The 26,587-nt window shown below is 42.5% G+C and overlaps 1 protein-coding gene across 1 annotated transcript in view; it reads left to right on the top strand.

The window, feature by feature from the left end:
* Positions 1-26,587, top strand: part of nudt6 (nudix (nucleoside diphosphate linked moiety X)-type motif 6) — a 97,592-nt gene that overhangs the window by 60,581 nt on the left and 10,424 nt on the right. The window contains exon 3 of the mRNA XM_080193548.1: positions 937-992. Within this exon, the coding sequence (XP_080049674.1) occupies positions 937-992 (56 nt within the window). The remainder of the gene's footprint in view (positions 1-936; positions 993-26,587) is intronic.

Raw genomic sequence — 26,587 nt, 5'->3', positions numbered from 1 at the left:
GCTGGGGTGTGGATTGGACTGCCTCCTGTGATAGTGGAGTCAGACACTTTAGGAACTTTCAAGCAGTTATTGGATAGGTACATGGAGCACACTAGAATGATAGGTAGTGGGATAGCTTGATCTTGGTTTCGGACAAAGCTCGGCACAACATCGAAGGCCGAATGGCCTGTACTGTGCTGTACTGTTGTATGTTCTAATGTTATGACATGATTCCGCAATTAGACTACACTTGCTGAAAAATCCAATGTGTACTGAGTATTGTACGAACAACCAAGCTAAGATTATTAGTCAGGCTCAAAATGTGGTTCATTTATGCTTGCTAGAAGCTACATCTATTTATAGGCAGGGACCTGTCCTCTGTAAACAAAAATAACATGTCCAGGCATTAAACCTTTTTGAATTAAACAGAAATGGAGGACAGAAATTTCCTTGGCATATTCTCCATGTCAACACTTTGGCAAATGAGAATCAACTTGGCAACCAATCAGCAGCATTTTTCATGTTATATAAATTGTTGCTTGCTTTGAAATTTGGCATTCTTTCATTTTCCTGATGAGTGCAAGATGAAAAGCTTCAACAGCATACCTCTTTTTCACCAATAACAGATTTCCCTTTGACTATTAAAGGGTTTTGTTTTTCAGCTTTTAAAGTCGGTACAACTTCTGCAGCAGATTCTTTTCAAATTTCTGTAAGGGGTGACAGATGAATTAAACAGAGACAATATTCTTAGGATAAACACAAACATCATGAGTAAGAAAAATTCAGAAATGCAACAGTTCTCTAAAGGATATTAATTTACAAAATGGACACTCAGCTTTTGCATTTTGTTATTTCGTGGTTTTCAGGGATTCTGTTTTTTGCTAATTTCCAGTGATCTACAAATCTGTACTGCATACAGAGCACCTAACCAATGTTTGTTTCTTATCCATCTTGCAGGTGCAGTGCTCAATGAAGCCACTGGTAAAGTTTTAGTTGTACAAGATAAAAATAAGGTAAGTTGAATGTAAATGATCTATTGACATTTCTATCATGTAGGTGTGACCATGTTCCAAGAAAAAGCCTGTTACTGACAAGATTTGTTTGATTGCTGTTGGCAGAACATCTAATAAGTCACCTATTCATACGCTGACATCAGTTAATTGATGTCCATGCACTGTGATACAGTTACTTAAATGGAGAAGAGGCAAAGTTGTATTTTACCTTTGCACATATGTACTTAACCTACATTATCTGGTAGTCTGAGATACAAACCTGTGCAGTAAAATGAGAGAAACCAATTTATCATGACTTTATACATATGTATTTGTTATGTTTCAGTCCACAATCTGAATACCTCATGTTGTGATGTGGATATGCCGGCGTTGGACTGGGGTAAACACAGTAAAAAGTCTGACAACACCAGGTTTCAGTCCAACTGATTGATAGTAAATTCACTAGCTTTCGGGTTAGCCCCTTCGTCAGGTGAATGGAGAGTTCTGGCCTCAGGTAGAGCATATAAAGCACAGACAGTTTACAGATTACTGATTAGAATGCGAATCTTTACACCTAACCTGCTGTTCAAGTCTTAAAGATCTGGAGACAGTCTGTCTGGAGACAACACACATCTCTTTAACCTGTGATGAGTGCTCCTTCCACACATATTGTTAGCCACTTTAAGACTTGAACAGCAGGTTAGGTGTAAAGATTCGCATTCTAATCAGTAATCTGTAAACTGTCTTTGCTTTATATGCTCTATCTGAGGCCAGAACTCTCCATTCACCTGACGAAGGGGCTAACCCGAAAGCTAGTGAATTTACTATCAAATAAACCGGCTGGACTGAAACCTGGTGTTGTCAGACTTTTTACCTCATGTTGGGCAGCCAATATTCTCTGGACTTGACAGGATACAAATTACCAGCTGTATGTTCAAGTACTAACCAAAGGTCATGCACAGAATCTTTTGCGAAAAACCTGACCATGGTTTATTTTTGTCTGAGGTATAAGATATAAAAAGATATCAGTTAATGCATTTATGTATCATCTCAACCTCATTAGTGTTGGATTCTGGCTTCAAACAGTTAGATTTTAGTTTCAAATCCTGATTCTTTGGAGAGTCAGTGATGAGGCACAAAGCTTTTGGTTACGAACTTCTATTTCAAAGGCACATGGCATTCAGTCGAGCTATACACAAATGTAACAAATGTAACAAAAATGGTTTCCTCGTGTCCCTCAGTTTGTGGTCTCTGTTGCTGGGCAGATTTCACAACTTAAGCAACCTCTCAGTAAGTACCTTTCCATTATTCTTTAGGCTGCAGCTTGAACCGGTTCCACAGCCACAAGCCTGTTTCCAAACAACCTTTTGTCTTACCTAGCACACTGAATCCACCACAGGTTGCAACAATTCAATACATCATAGAGATACATTCCCTCATTAGTCAAACTTTGTCATTTATTTTTAACTAAAGAGATTAGGTATGACAGAGCAGTATTTAAACAGAGGGTGAATTCTCTACTCCCACCCTCCCAGTGGAGCCATGTACAAGGGAATTTGAAGTAGGAGAAAAGTTGCAACATATCAAATCTATGGTGCATTCCACAAATTGCATTCCTGTTGTCCCAGGTGATACATGAAAAGGAGATCATTAGAAAGTTAGATTAGATGAGTGACTGGAGAGAGATCCGAGGCACAGGCAAAACCCTGTGTCCCCAAGAATCTGTTTCTCATGTTTATGGAAACAGCAGATGTATTCATGTTTTGTAATACCGTAGGCAACATATAAATTATAATGCAAGCTTTTTTCCCATCCGGGGAATAAGTATCACAAAAAGCTGGGAAGTTGATGCATGAGGCAACACTACTTAATGTATAGGGTGGAGATTGATGGGCCAAATTGCCTTTTCTCCCCTTTCTTTTCATATTCATATTTCATATATTTTGTCACAGAATTTGGCCATTCTGCCCAGTTGGGCTATGTCAGTGTTTATTCTCCACATGAGCCTCCTCCCAATCTACTTCACCTAACCCTAGTATCCTTTATGCATGTATCTATCTTAAGGGAAAGATAGATATAAATGTAACAAAAATGGCTTCCTCGTGTCCCTGTTTGTGATCTCTGTTGCTGGGCAGATTTCACAACTTAAGCAACCTCTCAGTAAGTACCATTCACCTAAACCACTCCTTGTGGTAGCAAATTCCTTTCACACTCTAACAGCTCACTGGATAAGGAAGCTTTGCTTGAACTCCTAATAGCAAAGACTCCCAAACTGTAGCTTGTCATATTCCCTTATAGATTCCCCAGCTGCTTATTTATTCCTACCAGCCTATGGATTTAAATTTTTAAACCAGTTAATGCCCAAGCAATGTACAAAATGTACAAACCATAATTCACACATATTACTTCATCGATTCCTCAATCTTGGGGCAACCTTTGCCAGACTTCAGAATTTGTCTGTCCTTAGATGACTCAGCAGGCCAATCCCAGAGCCACAGGTCTCTGGACAGAGAAGACAGGAGTTGCCCTGAGGGAGAAGAATTCTGGAGCCAGGCTTCTGCTCCCCGCTCCTTTCACTTTCATCAGTTCATCATAGCAGAGTATTACAGCTCACTGGATGAGAGCCTGCCTTTCTCAGGAGGTCGCAGCACATAAAACTTGAACAATGGTTCAATAGTAATTCTCACCATTACTTTGATAGTTTTTGTTATTTATTTGAGTATACGCACATAAGGTGAGATCTTGAGCCTGCGTTCACTGTCCATGTAATCAGTGGCAGGGGCTCAATATCCAGAGGCCGGAAGTTGTGAATCTCACCAGCAAGATCATGATGTCTGATTTTTGTCACGCTTCGCTGGCAATGTAATCAGGTTCACGCCCATCATGGACATGAACCTGATTTAAATACATTTTCATATCTTTGAATTTGATTGGCCTGCCTCCCTCTGCCATATATTGACACCGCCCCCCCAACCTGGGCTGTATATTGACATCATGCCAATGTGACATCACATCAGCACAGTTTACAATAGGTTCAGCTAACGTGAATCTGTTGTGGGGATCTCCCCAGTGACAGGAATGTGGCCAAGCAGTGGCCAGTCACTGCCCCTTGGCACAGGATGACACCATGCCCATGCTAACCTGGTAGAGTCAAACTGCGCCAAGGGGCAGACCCCAGTGGGAGCCTCATGGGGGAGTTATTGTGGGGGGGAGGATTCATTTAGAATTGGTTGTGGACTGGGGGCAGACAGAAGTACAGGGGGTGCCAGCAATGGCCATTGAAGTAGGTGGGTGCCATCTCTGATTGGGAGTGGGGGAGTTGGGAAGGAAGGTAACAAAAACATTGACAACCCAGTCTGATCCAGTGATTGGGTGGGGGGGGAGGAATGAGTGATGATCAGGGGGATGTGGTAGATGCCAGTATTCACGCAGGGTGTTGGGGAAGGACCAAAGTTTTGGGGGGGGAGGGGTGGGCGCAGGGGGTGGCAGGGATAGAAGTACTGACTCCGATCAAGGGTGGGGACAGGAGCCCTGCAACCTCATTGTGAGGTGGGGGAAGGTATGGTTTGTTCATGTTCTAATCAGAGTGCCCTTTAAAGATAGTGTCCAATCTCAGTGCAGTTGGGTTTTGCCAGCAGTTGAGCCCCCCTGGATGATGTCGTAAAACATGCCTCCTTGATGTTTTTTGGCAGAGTGTGGTAGAATCTGGAGAGAAAACCAGTGTGTTTCTGTCCAAATTCTACCAGAGAACCGTTCCAGTTTTCTTGCTGGAAACACTGTGCCATTTTTTAATAAGATTCCCCTGTAATACTAGTGAAAATCCTAAGCTGTTTTCGGTGAGTGATTAAAAATCAATTGTCACACAGGTAAATTGCAGGAATTGGTATCAAAAACATTGACAACCCAGTCTGACAATTGTAAATATTTTTGTATTTGGACCAATGTTCCCTTTAAGCTGCATGGCTGCACAGCAATCCAAAAGTTCCCGCACAAGCTGAACACAAGTTGACCCTTCAAGTCACTATGCATGCATGGTCACAAAAAAATGAAAAGGGACTAAGCACTTAAGCAAATTCCCCCTACACTCATAAAAAAATTAGATGTTAGCGCTGCTGCTTCACAGCTCCAGGGTCCTGGGTTCGATTCCCAGTTCGGGTCACTGTCTGTGTGGAGTTTGCACTTTTTCCTCGTATCTGCATGGGTTTCCTCCGGGTACTCCAATTTCCTCCACAGTCCAAAGATGTGCAGGTTAGGTTGATTGGCCATGCTAAGAAATTTCCCTTTAGTGTCCAGGGATGCGTAGATTAGAGAGATTAGTGGGTATAATATGTAGGGATATGGTGGTAGGGCCTGGGTGGGATTGTGTTCGGTGCAGACTCGATGGGCCGAAGGGCCTCTTTCTGCACTGTAGGGTTCCATGATTCTATGTGTTGATTTAGACCCAAAACCATTGCTAGAACAGAATCTTGAGTCTATCATCAGTTGTCCTGCAGTAAGAAGTCTCACAACACCAGGTTAAAGTCCAGCAGGTTTATTTGGTAGCAAACGCCACTAGCTTTTGGAGCGCTGCTCCTTTGTCAGGTAGGTGGGCGTTCTGTTCACAAACAGGGCATATAAAGACACAAACTCAATTTACAGAATAATGATTGGAATGCGAGTCTTGACGGATAATCAAGGCTTAAAGGTACAGACAAGGTGAGTGGAGAGAGCATTAAGCACAGGTTGAAGAGACGTGCATTGTCTCCAGACAAAACAGTTAGTGAGATTTTCAAGTCCAGGCAAGTCGTGGGGGTTACAGATCATGTGACATGAATCCAAGATCTCGGTTGAGGCCATCCTCATGTGTGCGGAACTTGGCAATCAGTCTCTGCTCAGCCACTCTGCGCCATCGTGTGTCGTGAAGGCCGCCTTGGAGAACACTTAACTGAAGATCAGAGACTGAATGCCCGTGACCACTGAAGTGTTCCCCAAAAGGAAGAGAACAGTCTTGCCTGGTGATTGTCGAGTGGTGTTCGTTCATCCATTGTCATAGCATCTCAACTGGGATCTTGGGTTCATGTCACACTATCTATAACCCCCATGGACTTGCAAAATCTCACTAACTGTCCTATCTAGAGACAGTACACATCTGTAACCTGTGCGTAATGCTTTCTCCACTCACATTGTCTGTACTTTTAAGACTTGATTAGCTGTAAAGATCCTCATTTCAATCATTATTCTGTAAATTGAATTTGTGTCTTTATACACCCTGTTTGTGAACAGAACTCCCACTTACCTGACAAAGGCACAGCATTCCAAAAGCTAGTGGCGTTTGCTCCCAAATAAACCTGTTGAACTTTAACTTAGTGTTGTGAGACTTCTTACTGTGTTTACCCCAGTCCAATGCCGGCATCTCCACATCAATTGAGATGTCCAGTAGAATCTCTTGCTCTTTTGTTGACAAGTGGCATGCATACTGCAGAAAAACTTAGCAGAACTATTTTTATTGCCCATTGACAGACAAGGACCATGTATTTGAGATGTTGCTTGATGCCACCTCCTGTAACTTTAGTTTATTCACTCATAGGAATGAATGTTTGAAAAAGATTTAGTGTTGTTTTCCTCCAAAAGCGAGCCAAAAATTATGTTTATCAGTGACAAAATTTTATCCTAGACATTGATGATGTTGGTTGCATTTAACGTTGAAGTTCTAGTTGTAGCTTATTTAGTCAATATCCGGCAGGTAGCCCAACCATGAGAGCTGGAATGAATCATTAAAAAAATTGGAAGCGTGGGAATGGATAGACTTCAAGGAATAACTTGGGCTCAGAGTAATACTCAAAGAAATGTGAACAAAAGAGCAAAGAACAATACAGCACAGGAAACAGGCCCTTCGGCCCTCCAAGCCTGCGCCACTCATGCTTCCAACTGGACTATTCGTTTGTATCCCTCCATTCCAAGTCTGTTCATGCGGCTATCCAGATAAGTCTTAAACAATCCAAGCGTATCCGCCTTCACCACCTTGCTTGGCAGTGCATTCCAGGCCCCCACCACCCTCCGTGCAAAATATGTCCCTCTGACATCTGTGTTAAACCTTGTCCCCCTCACCTTGAACCTGTGACCTCTTGTGTTAGTTACCTCCAACCTGGGAAAAAGTTTCCCACTGTTCATCCTATCTATGCCCTTCATAATTTTATACACCTCTATTAGGTCGCCCCTCATCCTCTGTCTTTCCAGGGAGAACAACCCCAGTTTACCCAATCTCTCTTCATAGCTATGACCCTCCATACCAGGCAACATCCTGGTAAACCTTTTCACCTTTTCTGTATTCTCTCCAAAGCTTCCACGTCCTTCTGGTAGTGTGGCAACCAAAACTGGACACAATATTCCAAATGTGGCCTAACCAACATTCTATATAGCTGCAACATCATGTGCCAACTTTTATACTCTGTGCCCCGTCCTATAAAGGCAAGCATGTCATATGCCTTCTTCACCACCTTCTCCACTTGTGCTGCCACCTTTAAGGATCTGTCGACGTGCACAGCCAGGTCCCTCTGTGTGTCTACACTCCTGATGGTTCTGCCATTTATTGTATAGCGCCCCTACATTAGTTCTACCAAAATGCATCACTTTGCATTTATCTGGATTAAATTCCATCTGCCATTTCTCTGCCCAATTTTCCAGCCTATCTATATCCTGCTGTATTCTCTGACAATGTTCATCGCTATCCACAAGTCCAGCCATCTTTGTATCGTCCGCAAACTGACTGATCACACCAGTTACACCTTCTTCCAAATCATTTATATATATCACAAACAGCAGAGGTCCCAGTACAGAGCCCTGCGGAACACCACTAGTCACAGACCTCCAGCCAGAAAAAGACCCTTCCACTGCTACCCTCTGTCTCCTATGGCCAAGCCAGTTCTCCACCCATCTAGCCAGCTCTCCTTTTATCCCGTGAGATTTAACCTTTTGTACCAACCTGCCAAAATCTGGTCATGTGACAGCCATCAACATCGATGTAGTGCAATAATATACTTCCTTCCTATCTCAATGCATAGAATCCCTACAGTACAGAAGGAGACTTTGGAAGAAGGTCCACTTTGGTAGGAATAATGGTAGCAAGGATTATTACTTACGTGGAGAAAAACTGCAGCAGGCGACGGTGCAGAGGGACCTCGGGGTCCTTGTGCACGAGTCGCAAAAACCCAGCTTGCAGGTGCAGCAGGTGGTCAGGAAGGCTAATGGGATGCTGGCCTTCATAGCGAGGGGGATTGAATATAAGAGTAGGGAGGCCTTGCTGCAGCTGTATAGGGCATTGGTGAGGCCGCAGCTGGAGTACTGTGTGCAGTTTTGGGCGCCGTACTTACGCAAGGATATTTTGGCCTTGGAGGGAGTGCAGAGGAGGTTTACTAGGCTGATGCCGGAGTTGAGGGGGTTGAGCTATGAGCAGAGGCTGAATAAACTAGGCTTGTACTCGTTAGAGTTTAGAAGAATGAGGGGAGATCTCATTGAGACGTATAAGATGATGAATGGGATGGATAGGATAGAGGTGGAGAGACTCTTCCCGCTCAGAAAGGATAGTAGGACTAGGGGGCGCAGCCTCAAGATAAAGGGGGGGCAGTTTAGAACGGAGTTGAGGAGGAACTTCTTCACTGAAAGGGTGGTGAATCTCTGGAATTCTCTGCCCGTTGAAGTGGTGGAGGCTGCCTCGCTAAATATTTTTAAGACGCGGGTTGATGGGTTTTTGATAAGAGAGGGGATTAGGGGTTATGGGGAGAGGGCGGGAATGTGGAACTGAGCCACGACAGATCAGCCATGATCTTATTGAATGGTGGGGCAGGCTCGAAGGGCTAGATGGCCTACTCCTGCTCCTATTTCTTATGTTCTTACGAGACCATTCAGCCCATCAAGTCTGAACCAACTACAATCCCACTCAGACCCTATTCCCACAACTGCACACATTACCCTACTAATCCCCCTGATACTAAGGAGCAATTTAGTATGGCCAATCAACCTAACTCACACGTCTTTGGACTGTGGGAGGAAACCGGAACACCCTGAGGAAAATCACGTAGACACAGGGAGAATGTGCCAACTCTACACAGAGAGTGATCCAAAACCGGAATTGAACCTGGGACCCTGGTGCTGTGAGACAGCAATGCTAACCACCATGCCACCGTACTGCCCATCAAGCAGAAGATTCAAGGTTGAGCTTTTATATTGCTTATCATCTTCCAGCAGTGTCCAGAGCCTCCTTAAAGATGTTAAGCATGCTTTTTGACAGCAAGCGCTTCTCGGTGTATATTGCAATATGTCCACATCATACTGGGAGCAGTGGCTCTAGCAAGCATCTGTGCTGCACTATCCCAACTAGTCATTGACTTTGCTCTATCGCTGTAGAAGAATCTCCTCAGCTGTTGTTCTGACAATGTCTGGCAAAACAAGATGTACTTCATTATTGCACATTTGGAAATGTACCTCATGTACCCAAAGCAAGCTACGTCTGCCACATCAGTGGATTCGTTCCGCTGTAGATCAAAGTACTGACTGCTAATAAGACATTATTAGCCAGTCATTAGTTCAGCCTGTTGTTTTATAATAGCACTAAGGAATTTAGATAATGGAATTAACAAATTAATTTTGAGGCCTTCTTTCCAAGCATGTGCTTACCATGCCCGCAGGCACATGTAGTATTAGTTCCTCTGCTATGATATGGGGATCTCCCAACTGTGCAACTCTTACCTCACTGAGTGTTCAAGGGCCTTAACATTGCCATCAGCAGCAGCAGCAGAATGCAAAACTGTCTTGTTCACCATTAGCTGTGCTTGTGTCAACTTGAAAAATTCTGGCAGTTTGCCCTTATATTCTTCATGTTTAATTTCCAGTGTAGAAGAACGACCTTTAGGACTTCATCATATAATGCACACTGCAACTGGGGTTATCTAACAGTTTCAGTCCAAGAAAATCCCATTTCAACATGCTTTTTGTCATATTTTGTCTTTTTCATAAGATCATATTTTGTACAAGGCATCAATGTTTTGCTTCACTGGCTGAGATTCACATGTTGAATCAGTAGCTGTTGTCTGAGCAGTGATTTAAGCAAGTGCACTATGATGAAGAAAAATTTCATTACTCTGTTTCTCGTCCCGAATACTTTGTTTATTTTTTAACAATACCTCTCTTTATGCCATCTGTCCGTTGGCATTGTTATGATCCATGATTCAGAAGATTTTGATTTGATTTGATTTATTATTACTATCAATGCATTAGGATACAATGAAAAGTATTGTTTTTTGCATGCTATACAAACAAAACATACTGTTCGTAGAGTACATAGGGGAGAAGGAAAGGAGAGGATGCAGAATGTAGTGTTACACTCATAACTAGGGTGTGGAGAAATATCAGCTTAATGTAGGGAAGAAGATAAAGATATAGTACAACCGATAGAATAGAAAAATTCCCAAAGTCCCCAACTGTCACAGCATCCAACTCCGCCAGTGATAATCCAGTGATGACAGCATACACAGCTGACCTTGAAACTGATTGGTTTTATTGGTTGTGAAGTGGATAAAATCACCATAGGGCATCGGTATTCGCTTTATCCATCTATGTGTGGCAACTGTGAAATGCGTCATATGTTGTCTGCTGTATTCTGGAAGCCACTGCTGGCATAAAAATTGCTTTAATCATGAGGGACATTGGCATGGGATTACCACTGAATCCATGCAGTTGCAGATCTTGATGAATGTTTTGAATCCAACATACCTCAGTGACCATCTCCTGGAGCATCCTTAGATGTTTTTGGCATTTCCTTTCTGACCTTTAGGGGTAGTTTGTTCGTGTCCGCTGAATGAGTTGATGCGCCCATGCCTGTCTTGGCTGATGCCTTCCTAGATGTCTGTCTGGACCAACATCTCCCAATGGTGCTGCCTGATGTTGACTTTGCAGCCTCCGATGTTGGATAGCAAAAGCTCTCCTTTGTATTCTCTTCTGCTTCCAAAGTTGCAGGAAACTTGCAAATGAGACCATAGTTATTGCAATAATTGCACTGTGTGAAGAGGGCAGGCATACATGTGAGAGCATGCTCGTCCATTGTTCTCATCTATTTAACTAATTATTAGGGAGTCCCTCTAATTGGCCAATTTAGCACAACACGAAATTCAGCCACCCAAAACAACCCTCCTCTCACTTAGTTCTACAATCCTTGCAACTGAACGTGCATTTTCAGCAAGCCACAATGGTGTGTCTTACATTCAAAACCCAATCCTATACTTTCTACCTTCTCCCATTATCCTCATGCTTGCCCCCATCACCCTTGACCCACCCAACATAATCTTTTCTCTTCCCTCAATTATCTTTGAATCTCGCTCATTTCCCTGGACATTATTAACAGTTCCATGCATATGTTATCTGTCCGCTCTGTGCCAACACTCATGACTATCGCAATTCCCAATCTGTATCTGAACCCTCTTGATATCCGTCTCAAAGCTTTTTTTCTCTCCCTTGACCAATCCCATGACATTCAAAAGTGGTGTTGTCCAGGTGAGGCCTCAGACTCAAAGGGGAAGGACAGCCATTGCGGGGCTTCCATTGTAATGGAATCTGCTACTGAAAGGGGAGAGGAAGCCAGCAAACAAAATTGAGGGGCAGCTTAGAGGCGTTGAAGACAGAACTGCAAAGCTGACGGCCAAGACTAGACCGGGGGCTCCAAGAGCAGCAGCCAGTAAAGTTGGAGTGAATGAGACATGGGACTCATTCACCAGCCTACCTGGTCCCCGGAGTTGGTGTAGGTAAGGTGACAGGTGGGTGAACTAATAGATGGATAGGGTGACAGGTGGGTGAGGTTTTATTTGGGTAAGGTAATGAATGGGTAGTGTGGTGTGTTGGCAGGAGGGTAAGATGGTAGATGATACAGAGGCAGGTAAGATGGTAGATGGTAAGTGAATCAGGGGTAGTCAGGTAAGGTTGGGAGAGATAGTCAGGTGAGGACTGATCAGGTCAGGTTGGAAGGCTAGTCAGGCTGTTTGGGGTGGGGGGGTGCGGATAGTCGGGTTGATATTGAATTGGGGGAGTTGAAGGGGTAGTCAGGGGAGTTAATCAGGGATAAAGGGGTGAATTGGTGAAGGGGGTAAATGTGAATGATTGGGGAGTTAGTTCTGTAATTATCCAGAAATTAGATTAGGGTTTTTCTGTCTAACATTTCCTGGGTAATTATTCAGGTGAGTGCAGTGAAACTTTTCGAAGCCTCCAACAGGCAAAGCAGGCGAAATGCCCATCCCTTGCAGTTCAAACCCCCCAGGCAATTCTCATGGAGGTCAGCAGATCAGGATTTGTGCAGATTCCCGGCGTGCATCTTGGGTTGAACATCCAGTCTCTTGACAATAAGAAAATCGAAAGATCTAGCCTGAGAAGTTGTTTCCTCTGGCTAAGAAATCTGGTAGATGGGCTTAGTCTCAAGATAAGGAGCTAATCATTTAGGATTGAAATGAGGAGAAAGTTATTCTTCGCCCCAGAGTGTTGTGGATGCTGTATCATTGAATATATTTAAGACTGGATGGACAGATTTTTAATCTCTCAGACCATCAAGGGACATGGGGAATGGGCAAGTAAGTGGAGTTGAAGAGAAAATCAACCATGCTTATGTCCCAGTTGAAATAGGAAGGAAAGTAAATACATATTTACATAAACCGAGCTACTGTGTAAAATTATCGTTTTTTTTAAGTGGACAAGTTTTACCTGGACTCACCATGACTCATACCAGAGGAATTTCTGAACCTTCAGATTAATCAGCACACTCTCGTTATCTGTATAACAAACACTAATGCCCTTTACTGGAGTTGTACATTTGTGAATTTTGTTGGCTTTCTGTCACATAAAATATTATATTAAAATTGATGTTTTTTGTAACAATTCTTTCATAAAATGTGGGTGTTGCTGACAAAGCCAGCATTTGTTGCCTATCCCTAATTGTCCTTGAGGAGGTGATGGTAAGCTGTCTTCTTCTATTGCTACAGTTCATCTGTTGTAGGTACTCTCACAGTACTATTCGGAAGGGAATTCTGGAATTCTTCAGCAACAATGAAGAAGCAGTGATTTCGTTCCTAGTCAAGATAGTGTATAGCTTGGAGGAGAACTTGCAGGTAGTGATGTTCCCGTGCATCTGTTGCTCTTGTCATAGGTGGTGAAGGTTGGTGATTTGGAATGTGCTGTCAAAGGAGCCTTGATTTGCTGCAGTGCGTCTTGTAGATGGTACAGGTTGCTATGATTGGTGGAGGGAATGAATGTTTAACTTGGTAGATGGGGTGCAGATCAAGCAGACTGCTTCGTCTTCAAATCCCTCCAAAATCTCTCCCAATCCATCTCAAGAACTTAGAATCATAGAATCATACAGTGCAAATAAGGCCCTTCAGCCCATTGAGTCTGCACCAACACGCAAGAAACACCTGAACTCCCACCTAAACCCATGTACTAGCACTTGGCCCATAGCCTTGAATGTTCTGATGTTCCAAGTGCTCATTCGGGTACTTTTCATTCTTTCTTAAGCAACTTATATTCCCCATACACCTTAAGTTTTCTTCTTTAGGATTTTTGTGCATTGTTCCCTTTATTCAGTCCTTGACAGAGCCTTCAGTTGCCTCAGCTGCTCTCTCTGGAGCTTCCTCCCTGGCTCCCTCTTTTTCGTTCAGTTCTCATTCCATTTTTTAAAATACCTTTTTAAAACCCATCTTTTCCATCAGGCTTTTGGTCACCCCCCCGACCCCTAATCGCTCCTTGTATTTCTTGGCATCTGTTCCCTTGTCTATTTTTGCATATGAGGAAACCTGGCACCACTTTGCTTTTAATAAAAATACAAACAAGGTTATTACTGAGCACATATATGAGGGACAAATAAGGGAAGCTGTTAGAGTTAGATATTTGGAACTTCACATTTGTGTTCTGCTGATCTGCCATCATAACTTTTGCAGATGATTGCTGGGAACCCTCCCTGAATGCTGTTTCTGAAGTTATATCAGGAGATCAGGGAAGTGCAGAAATTCTGCTTCTAACATTGTGCAAGATGTAATGAAATGACAGTATATATACATGGGTGAAAGAAACATAATCAGAGCAACCAATAACAATGCAAAAGGTACTGCAGTTTGTAAGTGTGAAGCTCAGCTTTATATTTCCAGTTACCTTTCAAAGTATTGGTCATGATTAGAAAGATAAACAAAACCATGAACATGGAATTGTCGAAACTGGGATGGATATAGCCATCTGTTTTATGCTGGAACAACTGTTTTCAGATTGTTTCCCTTTCAATTTCACCCAGAACTGTGACCAGTCTGTTCAACTCTCATAACTATCCAAAGAAAGTATAATTTTCTCTGCAATCCCCTACCATCAGCTATTAGAATGACATTAAGAGGTTTGTGCAATCTTAGTCAATTTTATTTATTGATTAGAAATGTGGAACTAATTTTTGGGAGTTTGTCAACAAGATCATTAATATAATTGAGTGCAGTCTTTTCTTTTTTGGCTAGAGGCAAATGTAGAAAGTAATTTGTCACTGGTAACTTTCCAATCTAACAACCTCCAGATTCCTATCCTGAAGTAAAAACAGAAGTCTGATACACCTCAAGGCCCGTTCTGTTTATGAACGCGTGTTAATGAAGATTGTGAAAGGATGTTATTCACAGGCAAGCTGAATTATATTGCTTCCTGTTCCTACTATGAAGAGAGGGGGGAAAATAGCACCACAGGAACAGGCATCTACTATTCGAGAAGTAGTACGACTTTAACAATGTCTTTTTTCAGTATCACGTAAAACTGCTCCTAACCTCACTGTGTTGGGCCCCAGTATGTCTCGGGCAGTTTGGCAAGCATATTGTACTTTTGGCAGGCAGATAGATTTTGTGTTTTTATGATGCAACAAGTACTCAGCTAACAAGATTTTTAACATATATTTCTAAGGAAATGTATCATTTTGACTATATATAGATCTACTAATCACCGATATAGGTTTTGGAAGTTACTAACTGCCTTCTATGAAAAACTGTACAAGATTGTCAGTGTGTGTACTTTTTAAAACATTCTAAATGTTCAGCCCAATGTTGCTGACACGGATAAGATAATTTCATACTGAGGGGCCCCTGGACATATTCTTACAAAAAGTCATTAAAATCAAATATGAGAAAATCAGATTCCAGAACTATTTTACACAACTTTGTGGTAGAACTATGCAAAGCATAGGCTTTGTTTATGGGAAACGTACAGTACTCGGTACAGTTGTACTGAGGAGTTTATCTAATTAGGATATTGGTTCAGTGCTTTTTCTTCTCCTTATTTAACCAAACTTCCAGATCTTTCTCCCTTCCCTCCCTCAACTGCAAGTACTGTAGTAATGTACTGGAACAAAACTGCTGCCAGAGGGCTTAAAATAAAAGTTGCACACAGAGCCACAGTAAAAATCAAATCCAGTCTGAATTATGACTTGCTCGTGGGTTACACTTCATTTTACCAAAACTAATGAATGCAAAGTTGTGCATAGTACTGCTGCTGATCCAATGGAAACAAATTTATTTTCAGCTCTGCGTCATGAAGTCTGTGTGCATTGTGAAAGGTGAATAGTGCCTGTACTGTTCATAGAGTGTGCGCACTGACAGAGAAAAGGAAGAGACAAGTGTGTGTATACTGCTGGGTTCAAACATATATGATTACAACACAATTAATGGGCTTTGCTGTATCAAAAACCGTTATGAGTGTTTTTTAAACAACATTAAATCCAAAGATTTGTTTACACCTCAATAAATAACTTTGTCTCCTGTTTATCTCAATGTCATAGTTTAATGGTCTAAACTTTGGGATTAGAATTACTCTGTTAATCCAAATCACAGTAACTACTTACACCTATTTCCTTTCCTATATCTTCTTCAAAAAAATAGATTTCAGTTGATCAGTTTGATTTTTAATTCGGTTACGTTGTTGGCTGCTTTCCTAAGTATTTTTTAAATTCCAAAAGAAAACAACAGCACACAGTTGCAGTTTTCAGCATCGTGCTTTGGGTGAGTTGCAGATGAGGGAACACCACTACTTGTGTACTGAAAGACACATGCATACACAGGGCTCTACACTCATCCGTGAGCGATCATTACGTATTTGGATTTGCATTCAATAACTTTTAAATCAGATCAGCTTGATAATTTTCAGGTTGTATAAAGATATTTTGGGACAGTGAATCCCATATAGCCAACGTCCCTGTATTTTTTTGAAAGTGATAACTGGGGACTGGGTCAATTATGGGATGACAAATATTTCTAATTTATGTTAGTAACCCAAATTCAAAAAGAGTGTGGATGGTCAGGTCTGCATATTGTATAATTTAGATTGGAGGAGTATATGTGGGGGCAGTATTAAAATTGAGGGGCGGGCAGCTCTGACGTTACAGAATAATTTAAATAAGTGATCAGAACAATGGCAGATGAAATTGAAAGAGATCTAACACTAACAATGTCGACCAAGTTTAAAGTTTATTTATTAATGTCGCAACTAACGTTAACACTGCAATGAAGTAACTGTGAAAATCCCCTAGTCATCACATTTGCATGGCCAATATACCTAACCATCATGTCTTTTAGACTGTGGGAGGAAACCAGAGCACCTGAAGGAAACCCACACAGACATGGGGAGAACATGCAGACTCAGCAAAGACAGTGACCCAAGCTGGGAATCAAACCTGGGCACCTGGCGCTGTGAGGCAGCAGTGCTAACCACTGTGCCAACGTCAGTATAGAACTGCAATCAAAAAAGACACATGGATGCTGAACTGTTGTTTTAAAATTGTGTACTGTGTTGGTCAGACAGCTCCTTGAATATTTTGTCATCGAGAGACAAGGGAGATATTCAAAACTTTGAGGCACTGCAGAAGAAAGCCACAAGGCTGATTCCTAATTTTGAGGCCCTGATATGGAGATTTGGAGAGGCAGTGGGTAAGGCCTAAATGGTCCGAAGCAACCACCAATGCTGGGGACGTGGAGCCACTGCCGAACATAACCAGACACAGAAACACCATGCATACGGCCACATTTACAGATTGCATAGAATTAGGTGGGGGCTCAGAACAGAATAGTGAAGTCGAAGGGGAGGGTGGGGGGAGGGAATGTTCAGAATACTCATCATTTTTTAAAATCCATTTCCTGCACAGCAACTGACCATATGGATAGACTGAACTGCAGCTGGGAGGAAAAGCTCAATGAAAAGAGACCACAGCCAGAAACTGTTAGAGATGGCCTCTGGCAATTGGAAGGATATAAAATCGGCCATTGTTTCAGGAAAGAGAGCACATCGTGGCAAGTGGATGGGAAAGTAAACCTCACATTGAAGGGGGGGGTGTGATTGGACATCATGGTAGGAGGGGGAGATCCGAAATAATGGTCAGGGAGACAAGGCATTATGGTGTGAGGAAGAGATCAGACAGCACGATGGGAGGGAGATATCGAACAGTGTGGTGGGAGAGAGAAATCTGACTGCGAGTTGGGGGTGGGGGGGATGGGGGGCACTAGTTGGACACTATAGCAGGAGAGAGAGGTCAGACATTGAAATCCATGGTGGCACAGTGGTTATCATTGCTGTCTCACAGCACCAGGGACCTGAGTTTAATTCCAGCCTTGAATGATTGTGTGGGGTTTGCATTTTCTACCCATGTCTGCATGGGTTACCTACGGGTACTCCGATTTCCTCTCACGGTCCAAAGATATGCAGGAGTAGCAGCCTGTGATTGTTTGAGTAAAATAGAATCATTGAAAGGAAACCAATTGTAGACAAACATCAGGCCAGAAATATGTGCACAGCAAGGTGACATAAAAACTAACATACAAATTGGACTAAAAGCAAGGTATACTGGGATTACCTCAATCCAAAACAGTCTGCCTGCAGACAGGCCCTTTGCAAAATTCAAGCTTTGACAATTTGAAAACCAAAGATACACCAGGACACATTAGCATGTATAAAAGGACAATGATACATTTCCTGAGAAAGAAGTCACCACTACATACATGGGACAGACATGCATCAGCGAAACAAAAGATTCAATGCATATTAGAAGCTGAAACTAGACATCTAGGTATGTAGAACTCAAACACAAAGGGTCCACCATTGAAACTCATTAACACCCATTGAAACCCATCAGCAATGATGTGAAACTAATCAGACCTAAACACTGATAGGCCAAACCCTCGGAAGATTTCAGAAGGTAGCCAGACAGGTATAAAAAACCTATGCTAGCAGCACTTGAAAAAAAACACTGCATCCCCAAAAGCATGTCAGGGCATGACAGCAACAAGAGTAGCTTGCCTCCAGACCAGAGAGAGAGAGATAGCCAGATTTGAGAGTTCAATGTACTGACGGAATCACGAGGATCCAGGATAGTATATGAATTTCTAAATGATCAATTAGCTAGAGAAAAGAGAGAATTGTTAAAGTTGTAAAAGTATTTTATTGTTTGGAATAAAGTTGTGAATTGGTTATTTACTATTAGTTTCCGAGCATAGTCCTTTCGCCTGATATATGCAGAAGTGTTTTGAGTGAAACCCATTATACAAAGTGCTGGTTGAGTGAGTCCGCAGGATAGCACAGGTTGGATGGATTAGCCATAGTAAATGCATAAGCTTATGAGGATTGTGTGGAGGAAAGGGCTTGGATGGAATACTCTTTGAGAGTCGGCGCAGAGTCAGTGGGTTGAATTGCCTCTTTCTGCACTGTAAGGATTTTCAATCTTCACTGTACCGCAAGCTCATTTCTCCAGCTTCCACCCTAAGCATGTTAAAGAAGCCATCCCCTACAGACAAGCCCTCCGTAAACACAGGATCTGCTTAGATGAGGAAGATTGCAACAGGCACCTCCAGATGCTGAAAGATGCCCTCATAAGAACAGGATACGGCGCTAGCCTCATTGATTGACAGTTCTGACGCACCACAGTGAAAAACTGCACCGACCTCCTCAGAAGACAAACACGGAACACGGCGGACAGAGTACCCTTCATCGTCCAGTACTTCCCCAGAGCGGAGAAGCTACAACATCTTCTCCAGAGCCTTCAACATGTCATTAATGAGGACAAACATCTCGCCAAGGCCATCCCCACACCCCCACTTCTTGCCTTCAAACAACTGCACAACCGCAAACAGACCACTGTCCGCAGCAACTACCCAGCCTTCAAGAGAACAGTGACCATGACACCACACAACCCTGCCACAGCAATCTCTGCAAGACATGCCGGGTCATCGACACATGAGATCATCTCACATGAGAACACCATCCATCAGGTACAAGGTACATACACTTGCAACTTGGCCAACATTGTCTACCTGATACACTGTAAAAAGGATGTCCCGAGGCATGGTACATTGGGGAGACCATGCAGACGCTACAACAACGGATGAATGAACACCGCTCGACAATCACCAGGCAAGACTGTTCTGTTCCTGTTGGGGAACACTTCAGCGGTCATGGGCATTTGGCCTCTGATCTTCAGGTAATTGTTCTCCAAGGCAATCTTCACGACACATGACAACGCAGAATCGCTGAGCGAAGATTGATAGCCAATTTCTGCATACGAGGACGGCCTCAACCGGGATCTTGGGTTCATGTCACGACTTGCCTGGGCTTGCAAAATCTCACTAACTGTCCTGGCTGGAGACATTACACATCTCTTTAACCTGTGCTTAACCCTCTCTCCATTCACATTGTGTACCTTTAAGACTTGATTACCTGTAAAGACTCGCATTCCAACCATTATTTTGTAAATTGAGTTTATGTCTTTACATGCCCTGTTTGTGAACTGAAATCCCACTCACCTGATGAACGCTCCGAAAGCTAGTGGCTTATGCTTCCACATAACCTTTTTGGACTTTAACCCGGTGTTGTGAGACTTCTTACTGTGTTTACCCCAGTTCAACACTGGCAGCTCCACATCAGGTAAGAATGGACATTTCACAGGGAGGAGCTGATCAACCATCTCAATGAAAGTGATTGCAGTCGTAAGAGATCAGACAGACATTGTGGTGGGAAAGGAAGGATGACTGGTGAAAAGGAAAGAATGGACATTGCGACTGGAGTGAGAGATCAGACATTGTATTTGGGGCGAGTTCAGTATTGTGGAGGAGGGAAGAAAGGATATTTTGATTTGACTTATTATTGTCATATTAGTATATAGTAAAAAGTATTGTTTCTTGAATGCTATGCAGACAAAGCATACTGTACATAAAGGAAAGGAGAGAGTGTAGACTGTAGTGTTACAGTCATAGCTAGGATGTAGTGAAAAATCAACTTAATGCAAGGTAGGTCCATTCAAAAGTCTGGTGGCAGCAGGGAAGAAGCTGTTCTTAAGTTGACTTTTGTTTTTTTTCCCCGATGGAAGAAGGTGGAAGAGAGTATGTCCGGGGTGCGTGAGGTCCTTAATTATGCTGGCTGCTATTCCAAAGCAGTGGGAAGTGTAGATGGAGTCAGTGGGTGGAAGGCTGCTTTGAGTGATGGACTGGGTTTCGTTCACAACCTTTTATAGTTTCTTGCAGCCTTGGACAGAGCAGGAACCATACCAAGCTGTGATACAACCAGAAAGAATGCATTCTGTAGTGCATATAAAAGTTAGTGAATGCCAAATTTCCTTAGTCTTCAAAGAAAGTAAAGGTGTTGGTGGGTTTTCTTAACCACAGTGTTGGCATGGAGGGACCAGAACAGGTTGTTGGTGATCTAGACCATTTCTACTTCATCCCCATTGATGTAGACAGGGACATATCCTCCACTACGCTTCCTGAAATCAATGATTATCTCTTTTGTTGACATTGAGAGGGAGAGATTATTGTTATCGCACCAGTTAACCAGATTCTCTAAATCTTTCCTGTACTCACTCGTCATTGTTTGAGATCCGATCCACTGTGGTGATATCATCAGCAAACTTGAAAATTGAATTGGAGGGGAATTTGGCTACACAGATAGGCGTTGGAGGTGGAAGATGACAGCAACCTGGAGGGGAAGAGTGAAGCCACAATTGATAATTGGGAGTCTGATGATTTCCTTGAGTTGGCATAGGAAATAGTCCTGCTACTGCTGTCCACAAGGAGTGTTTTAAAGGCACTTAAGCTTCTGGAAACAGCAGCTTTTTCCTTTCAGTGGCTGGTTTCTTAATCCTTAGAAAATCCACTCGGAACCATGAATTCTAAATCCAGGCTTTCAATTGCCCTGCGAGAGCCCAATTTAAATGTTTTAATGAAGTGTCCGACCTCTCCATGGTAGTTCATGCATAAGCCATAATATTCACTGTCATAAATTTGGCAATGGGTTGAGGTTGCTATTTGAAGACTTTTCAGTTTTAATTTCACCACCCCCAACCATCTCCTACCTTTCTTGTGGTTAAGGTAGTGTTACTATCAAAGCCCAAAGGAATGAGTTATAGAAAGCTGAAAAGTCTGAGAAACCTGGAAGGTGAGCTATAAAATGTAGTTAGAGTATGAAAAGATAATTACAAAAAATTACAATTCACCATGTTGCAAATATGTGATACCCAGGATATCGTGACAGATGGTAATTGATAAGTTTATTTATTAATGTCACAAGTAGGCTTACATTAACACTGCAATGAAGTTACTGTGGAAATCCCCTAGTCATCACACTCCGGTGCCTGTTTGGGTCCATGGAGGGAGAATTTAGCATGGCCAAGGAAGTGTTAAATGGACTGTCGGTGCTGAAAATTGACAAGGCATCAGGACCTGATGAGAAGCATCCAAGGATACTGAAGTAAGTAAGAATAGAAATTGCAGGGGTGCTGGCCATTATCTTCCAGTCTTCTCCAGACCAGAGGACTGGAGAATTGAAATGTTACCCCTTGCTCAAAAGGATTGTAAGGATAGTCCCAGCAATTACACACCAGTCAGTTTAACATCAGTAATGGGCAAGCTACCAGGAACAATTATTCGGAATTAGGGTATTCACATGGAAAAATGTGGTTTGATTAAGAACAGCCAGATGAATGTTCAATAATTGATGAGGGTAATGCATGATATACATGAACTTCCAGAAGGCATTCAAGTGATTTGTGAAAAAGATTGTGGCTCATGGAATGAAAGGGACTATAGCAACGTGGATACAAAATTGGCTGAATAATTGGAAGCAGAGAATAATGGTCAATGGATATTTGTTGGGCTGGAAGGAGGTTTGTACTGTTGTTCCCCAGAGATCAATATTGGGACCCTTGCTTTCCCTGACACATTAATGTTCTAAATCATGGTGTGCAAGGGATTTCAAAGTTTATGGGTAACACAAAACTTGGAAGTATTGTAGACTATCAAAAATATCAAGATGACAAAATAAGTGAAAAATGAAATAAGGGGTAAAGAGACTGGATTGAAAAGATAAGCAGCAAACTACCCAGCCTTCAGGAGAACAGTGACCACGACACCACACAACCCTGCTACAGCAATCTCTGCAAAATGTACCGGATCATTGACACGGATACCATCATCTCACGTAAGAACACCATCCACCAGGTACAAGGTACATGCTCTTGTGACTCGACCAACATTGTCTACCTGATACGCTGTAGGAAAGGATGTCCCGAGGCACAGTATGTTGGCGAGACCATGCAGACGCTACAACAGATAAATGGACACTGCTCAACAATCACCAGGCAGGAGTGTTCCCTTCCTGTCGCAGAACACTTCAGCAGTCAAGGGCATTCAACCTCTGATCTTCGGGTAAATATTCTCCAAGGCGGCCTTCAAGACACACGACAACGCAGAATCACCGAGCAGTAACTGATAGCCATGTTCTGCACACGAGGACAGCTCAAACAGGATCTTGGCTTTATGTTACATGATCTGTAACCTTCATGACTTGCCTGGGCTTGCAAATTCTCACTAACTGTCCTAGTTTGAGACATTTCACACCTCTTTAAGCTGTGCTTAACCCTCTCTCCACTCACATTGTCCACATTTGTAAAGACTTGATTACCTGTTCAGACTTGCATTCCACCCATTATCCTGAGTTTGTGTCTATATATGCCCAGTTTGTGAATCAAATCCTGCACTCACCTGATGAAGGAGCAGCGCTCCAAAAACTCGTGCTACTAAATAACCCTGTTGGACGTTAACCTGGTGTTGTAAGACTACTTTCTGTGCCTATCCCAATCCAGCGCTGGAAACTCCACATCATGCCTTCATAAATGGAGACATGGATACAAATCAAGGAAGTTATGACAGGCCCCAGCTGCAATGTTATGTTAAATTCTGGGCACTAAACTTTAACAAGAATGTCAAAGTTTTAAATTTACTGAAGGAATTTACTAGAATGCTCCCAAGTATGTGAGACTTCAGCTGAATACATATTCAGAATCATGAAGGGTTTTGCTCAAGAAAGTAAAGAGAAAGTAGTGCAAATAAAGAATTTAAGGTAGCTAACTAGCAACAGAACCATAAATTAGGAGATTAGAGTAGGTGGCATAGTGGTTAGCACTGCTGTCTCATAACGCAAGCAACCTTGGTTCAATTCTGGCCTCAGGTCACTGTGTGGAGTTTGCACATTCTCCCTGTGTCTATGTAGATTTCCTTCAGGTGCTCTGGCTTCCTCCCACAGTCTAAAGATGTGAGGGTAAGGCTGATTGACCAACTTGTTAGAGGAAATAGTTTCTCACGACTTAGCCAATCAAAACACCTCATCATTTAAAAACTCTCATTAGGTCTCCCCATAACTTTTCTGTTCTAAGGAAAATAATGCCACTTCTCCAATCTCTCTACACAACTGAACTTCTCATGATTGGTATCATTCTAGTCAGCAGGAATTGGTATTCATGCTAAAGTGTGCTACCCAGAATTGTTTGCAATACTCCAGTTGATGGAGTCTAACCACCAATTTGAAAAAGTTTAGTTTGAATTCATTGGGTGGAATTTATTGATTTTTTTCTCTTTGTCTCCAGCAGAAAAAGTGGAGAGAAACCCATCAACTGTTTTGCTGAGGTTTCCTGCCATATTTTCAAAACTCGGGAAAAAAGTTTAAGTGACCCATGATGTCATGCAGGAGCCTGCCCCACAAGCAACCAGAGAGATCTTTTCTCAAAAATAAAAAGTTTGTTTTGGAACAGGGAACTCTCCCCAGGATAAAGACACGGGACCTTCTCAAGGGGTTCAGATGCATCTTATTTTTATAAAGTATATCTTTTATAAAATATATCTTTTTATAAAGTTTTGCCCATTTACCATAGTCTTGCGAATCTTTCTCCTCCCAAAATTTTTAATGCTTCCAAATCTTAGTGATTTCAGAAGATGGGTTGCAAACAAAGATTTGGCAGGAAACTGTAAATGAACAATGACAGTGAGTTCGGAGACAAGTTTGAACACAAACCAAGAGTTACTGGGAGACTATATAGATCAACAAGCACAAAAATGATGAGTGAACAAGATTTTGTGCATGTTTGGACACAGGCAGCAAACTCTTGGATGACCTGAAGTACTGCAGTGGAGCATTAAAAATGGGAGGCTGGCCAAGTGTGTGGAATAGTTAAGTCTAAAGGTAATTAAAGCATAGATGAGGGTTTCAGCAGATGATGGCCAGAGGCAAGGGTGGAGTCAGATGATGTTTGAGAGATTCGAAGTAGACAGGTGGTCAAAAGTGCCAAGGACCTGGGTTCAATTCCAGCCTTGGGTCAATGCTTTCTGGAGTTTGCACATTCTCCCTGTGTCTGCATGCGTTTCCTTGGGGTGCTCTGGTTAGTTGGATTGACCATGCTAAATTGTCCCTTAGTTTCCAAAAATGTATGGGTTAGGGAGAATTAGCAGGGTTAATACATGGAGTTACATGGATAGGGTCTTGGTGAGCGCTCTGTCAAGATATGGGGCCAGGCATTAGTTGCACTTAATTGGACAGGATGTGAAATTTTGATTGCCCGATGGTAGGATCAGATAGAGAGATAAAGTCAGCAGCATGTGTGGCATGTCAAACATAATGCCAACTTGTGGCAGGTTCATACTTGTAATATATTTGCATGTCATGAATATTCATTAACCTGAAACAGTTTTCAATAAAGTCCTACCCTCGGAATAAAGTCTTGAGGAAGATAACAGTACGGTTCAGTGTCCAAGCAGATATTGGGATGGTCAGGAGTGTAGGCACAGGAAAGAGAAATGTTGGCTTGCACAAGGGAATGGTAATAGGTCCTGAGTAATGGGGGAGGTTCAAGGTTAAGAGACGGGAAATGAAAGGCTATGTTCGATGGGTCATGGGTGTTGAGGGCAATCTTGAGAGTAACAGGAGGGTAGTAGGTACAGGATTGAGTTTGGAGTAAAACACATCATAATTTTAATTATTTTCAAGCACAGCACAGAGGAGGGCTATTTTAGGTGGCTGGATTTCATGTTGCGCACAACTGGCTCATTAAAGAGATTCCTTAATAGGTAAATGGATGAGAACAATGGACAAGTATGCTGTCACATGTATGCTTGCCCTCTTTGCACAGTGCAATTATTGCAGTAACCATGGTTTCATTCACCTATGTTTCCTGTAACTTTGGGAGCAGGAGAAGAGAATGCAAAGGAGAGTTCTTGCTCTCCAACAACAGCAAAGCCAACAGCAAACAGCACTATACGGGAGTCTGGTCCAGATGCAGACATGATGTGGAGATGCAGGTGTTGGACTGGGGTAAACACAGTAAGAAGTCTCACAACACCAGGTTAAAGTCCAACAGGTTTATTTGGTAGCAAAGGCTTTTGGAGCGCTGGCTGCCCCTTCGTCAGGTGAAACAGTTTCCAATAAAGTCTTGAGGAAGATAACAGTACGCTTCAATGTCAGAGTAGATATTGAGATGGTCAGAAGTGTAGGCACAGAAAGATGCAGATGCGTCTTCCTATGCCTAGGTAATGATCCATTTCTCTGGATGTCTCAAATGCAGATATCCAGGGAATGCACTGGTGAACACAGGCATTGCTGCATTAACACATTGAAAGGACAAGAACAGACTACCACCAGATTTTCCTCAGAGATATGGCCTCTGGAAATAGGGTGACCAATATCCCTAATGGTTAGGAGATATTGATAACCCATCCTAGTTTTTGACAAGAGTCCACTCAATCTACCAGAACTCTGCTAAAGGGTTCATCAAATGCAAATATGGGGCAAATGGGGTTGTCATAATTGCAGATTATGATAGGCATGGTAAGTTCTGCAAAGTTCAACCATAACTTTGTGGAGGTGAGGCCAATAAAAGTGCTGATTTATCCAGGCCCGGGTCTTCTGGATACCCAAATGTGCAACCGTTGGGATTTTGTGAGTAGTATTTCAGGTTTCCTTACCATGCCCAGGAGAAGCTACAATTTGATGGACAATTGTCCAATCCCGTTCTGCAGGTCATTGAAGAGGTCTCCACTTCCTCTTATTGCCTCATATTAAGTAGTAATGCTCAGGGGTTCCTTCTTTTATCTCAGAATAGGCAACCTGTGCTATTATTTTCAAATATGGGTCTGTTCATTGGGCCTCAGTCAAGCAGGATGTTCTAGATACTTTCTTCTGTTCACTTAAATCTCCAAAGCAAGTTTCAGATAGCCTGACCTGTGGATCATCTGTCCAGGTTGCTGGCTCAGCTCCCTCTAGTGGAGATTGCTTAGTCATAGATTGGG

This window comes from Carcharhinus amblyrhynchos, chromosome 1 (genome assembly GCF_965287045.1).
Source record: "Carcharhinus amblyrhynchos chromosome 1, sCarAmb.v2.hapA, whole genome shotgun sequence".
Classification (NCBI taxonomy): Eukaryota; Metazoa; Chordata; class Chondrichthyes; order Carcharhiniformes; family Carcharhinidae; genus Carcharhinus; species Carcharhinus amblyrhynchos.
The sequence above is the reverse complement of the archived record's forward strand: the minus strand, read 5'-3'. Positions and strand labels throughout refer to the sequence as shown.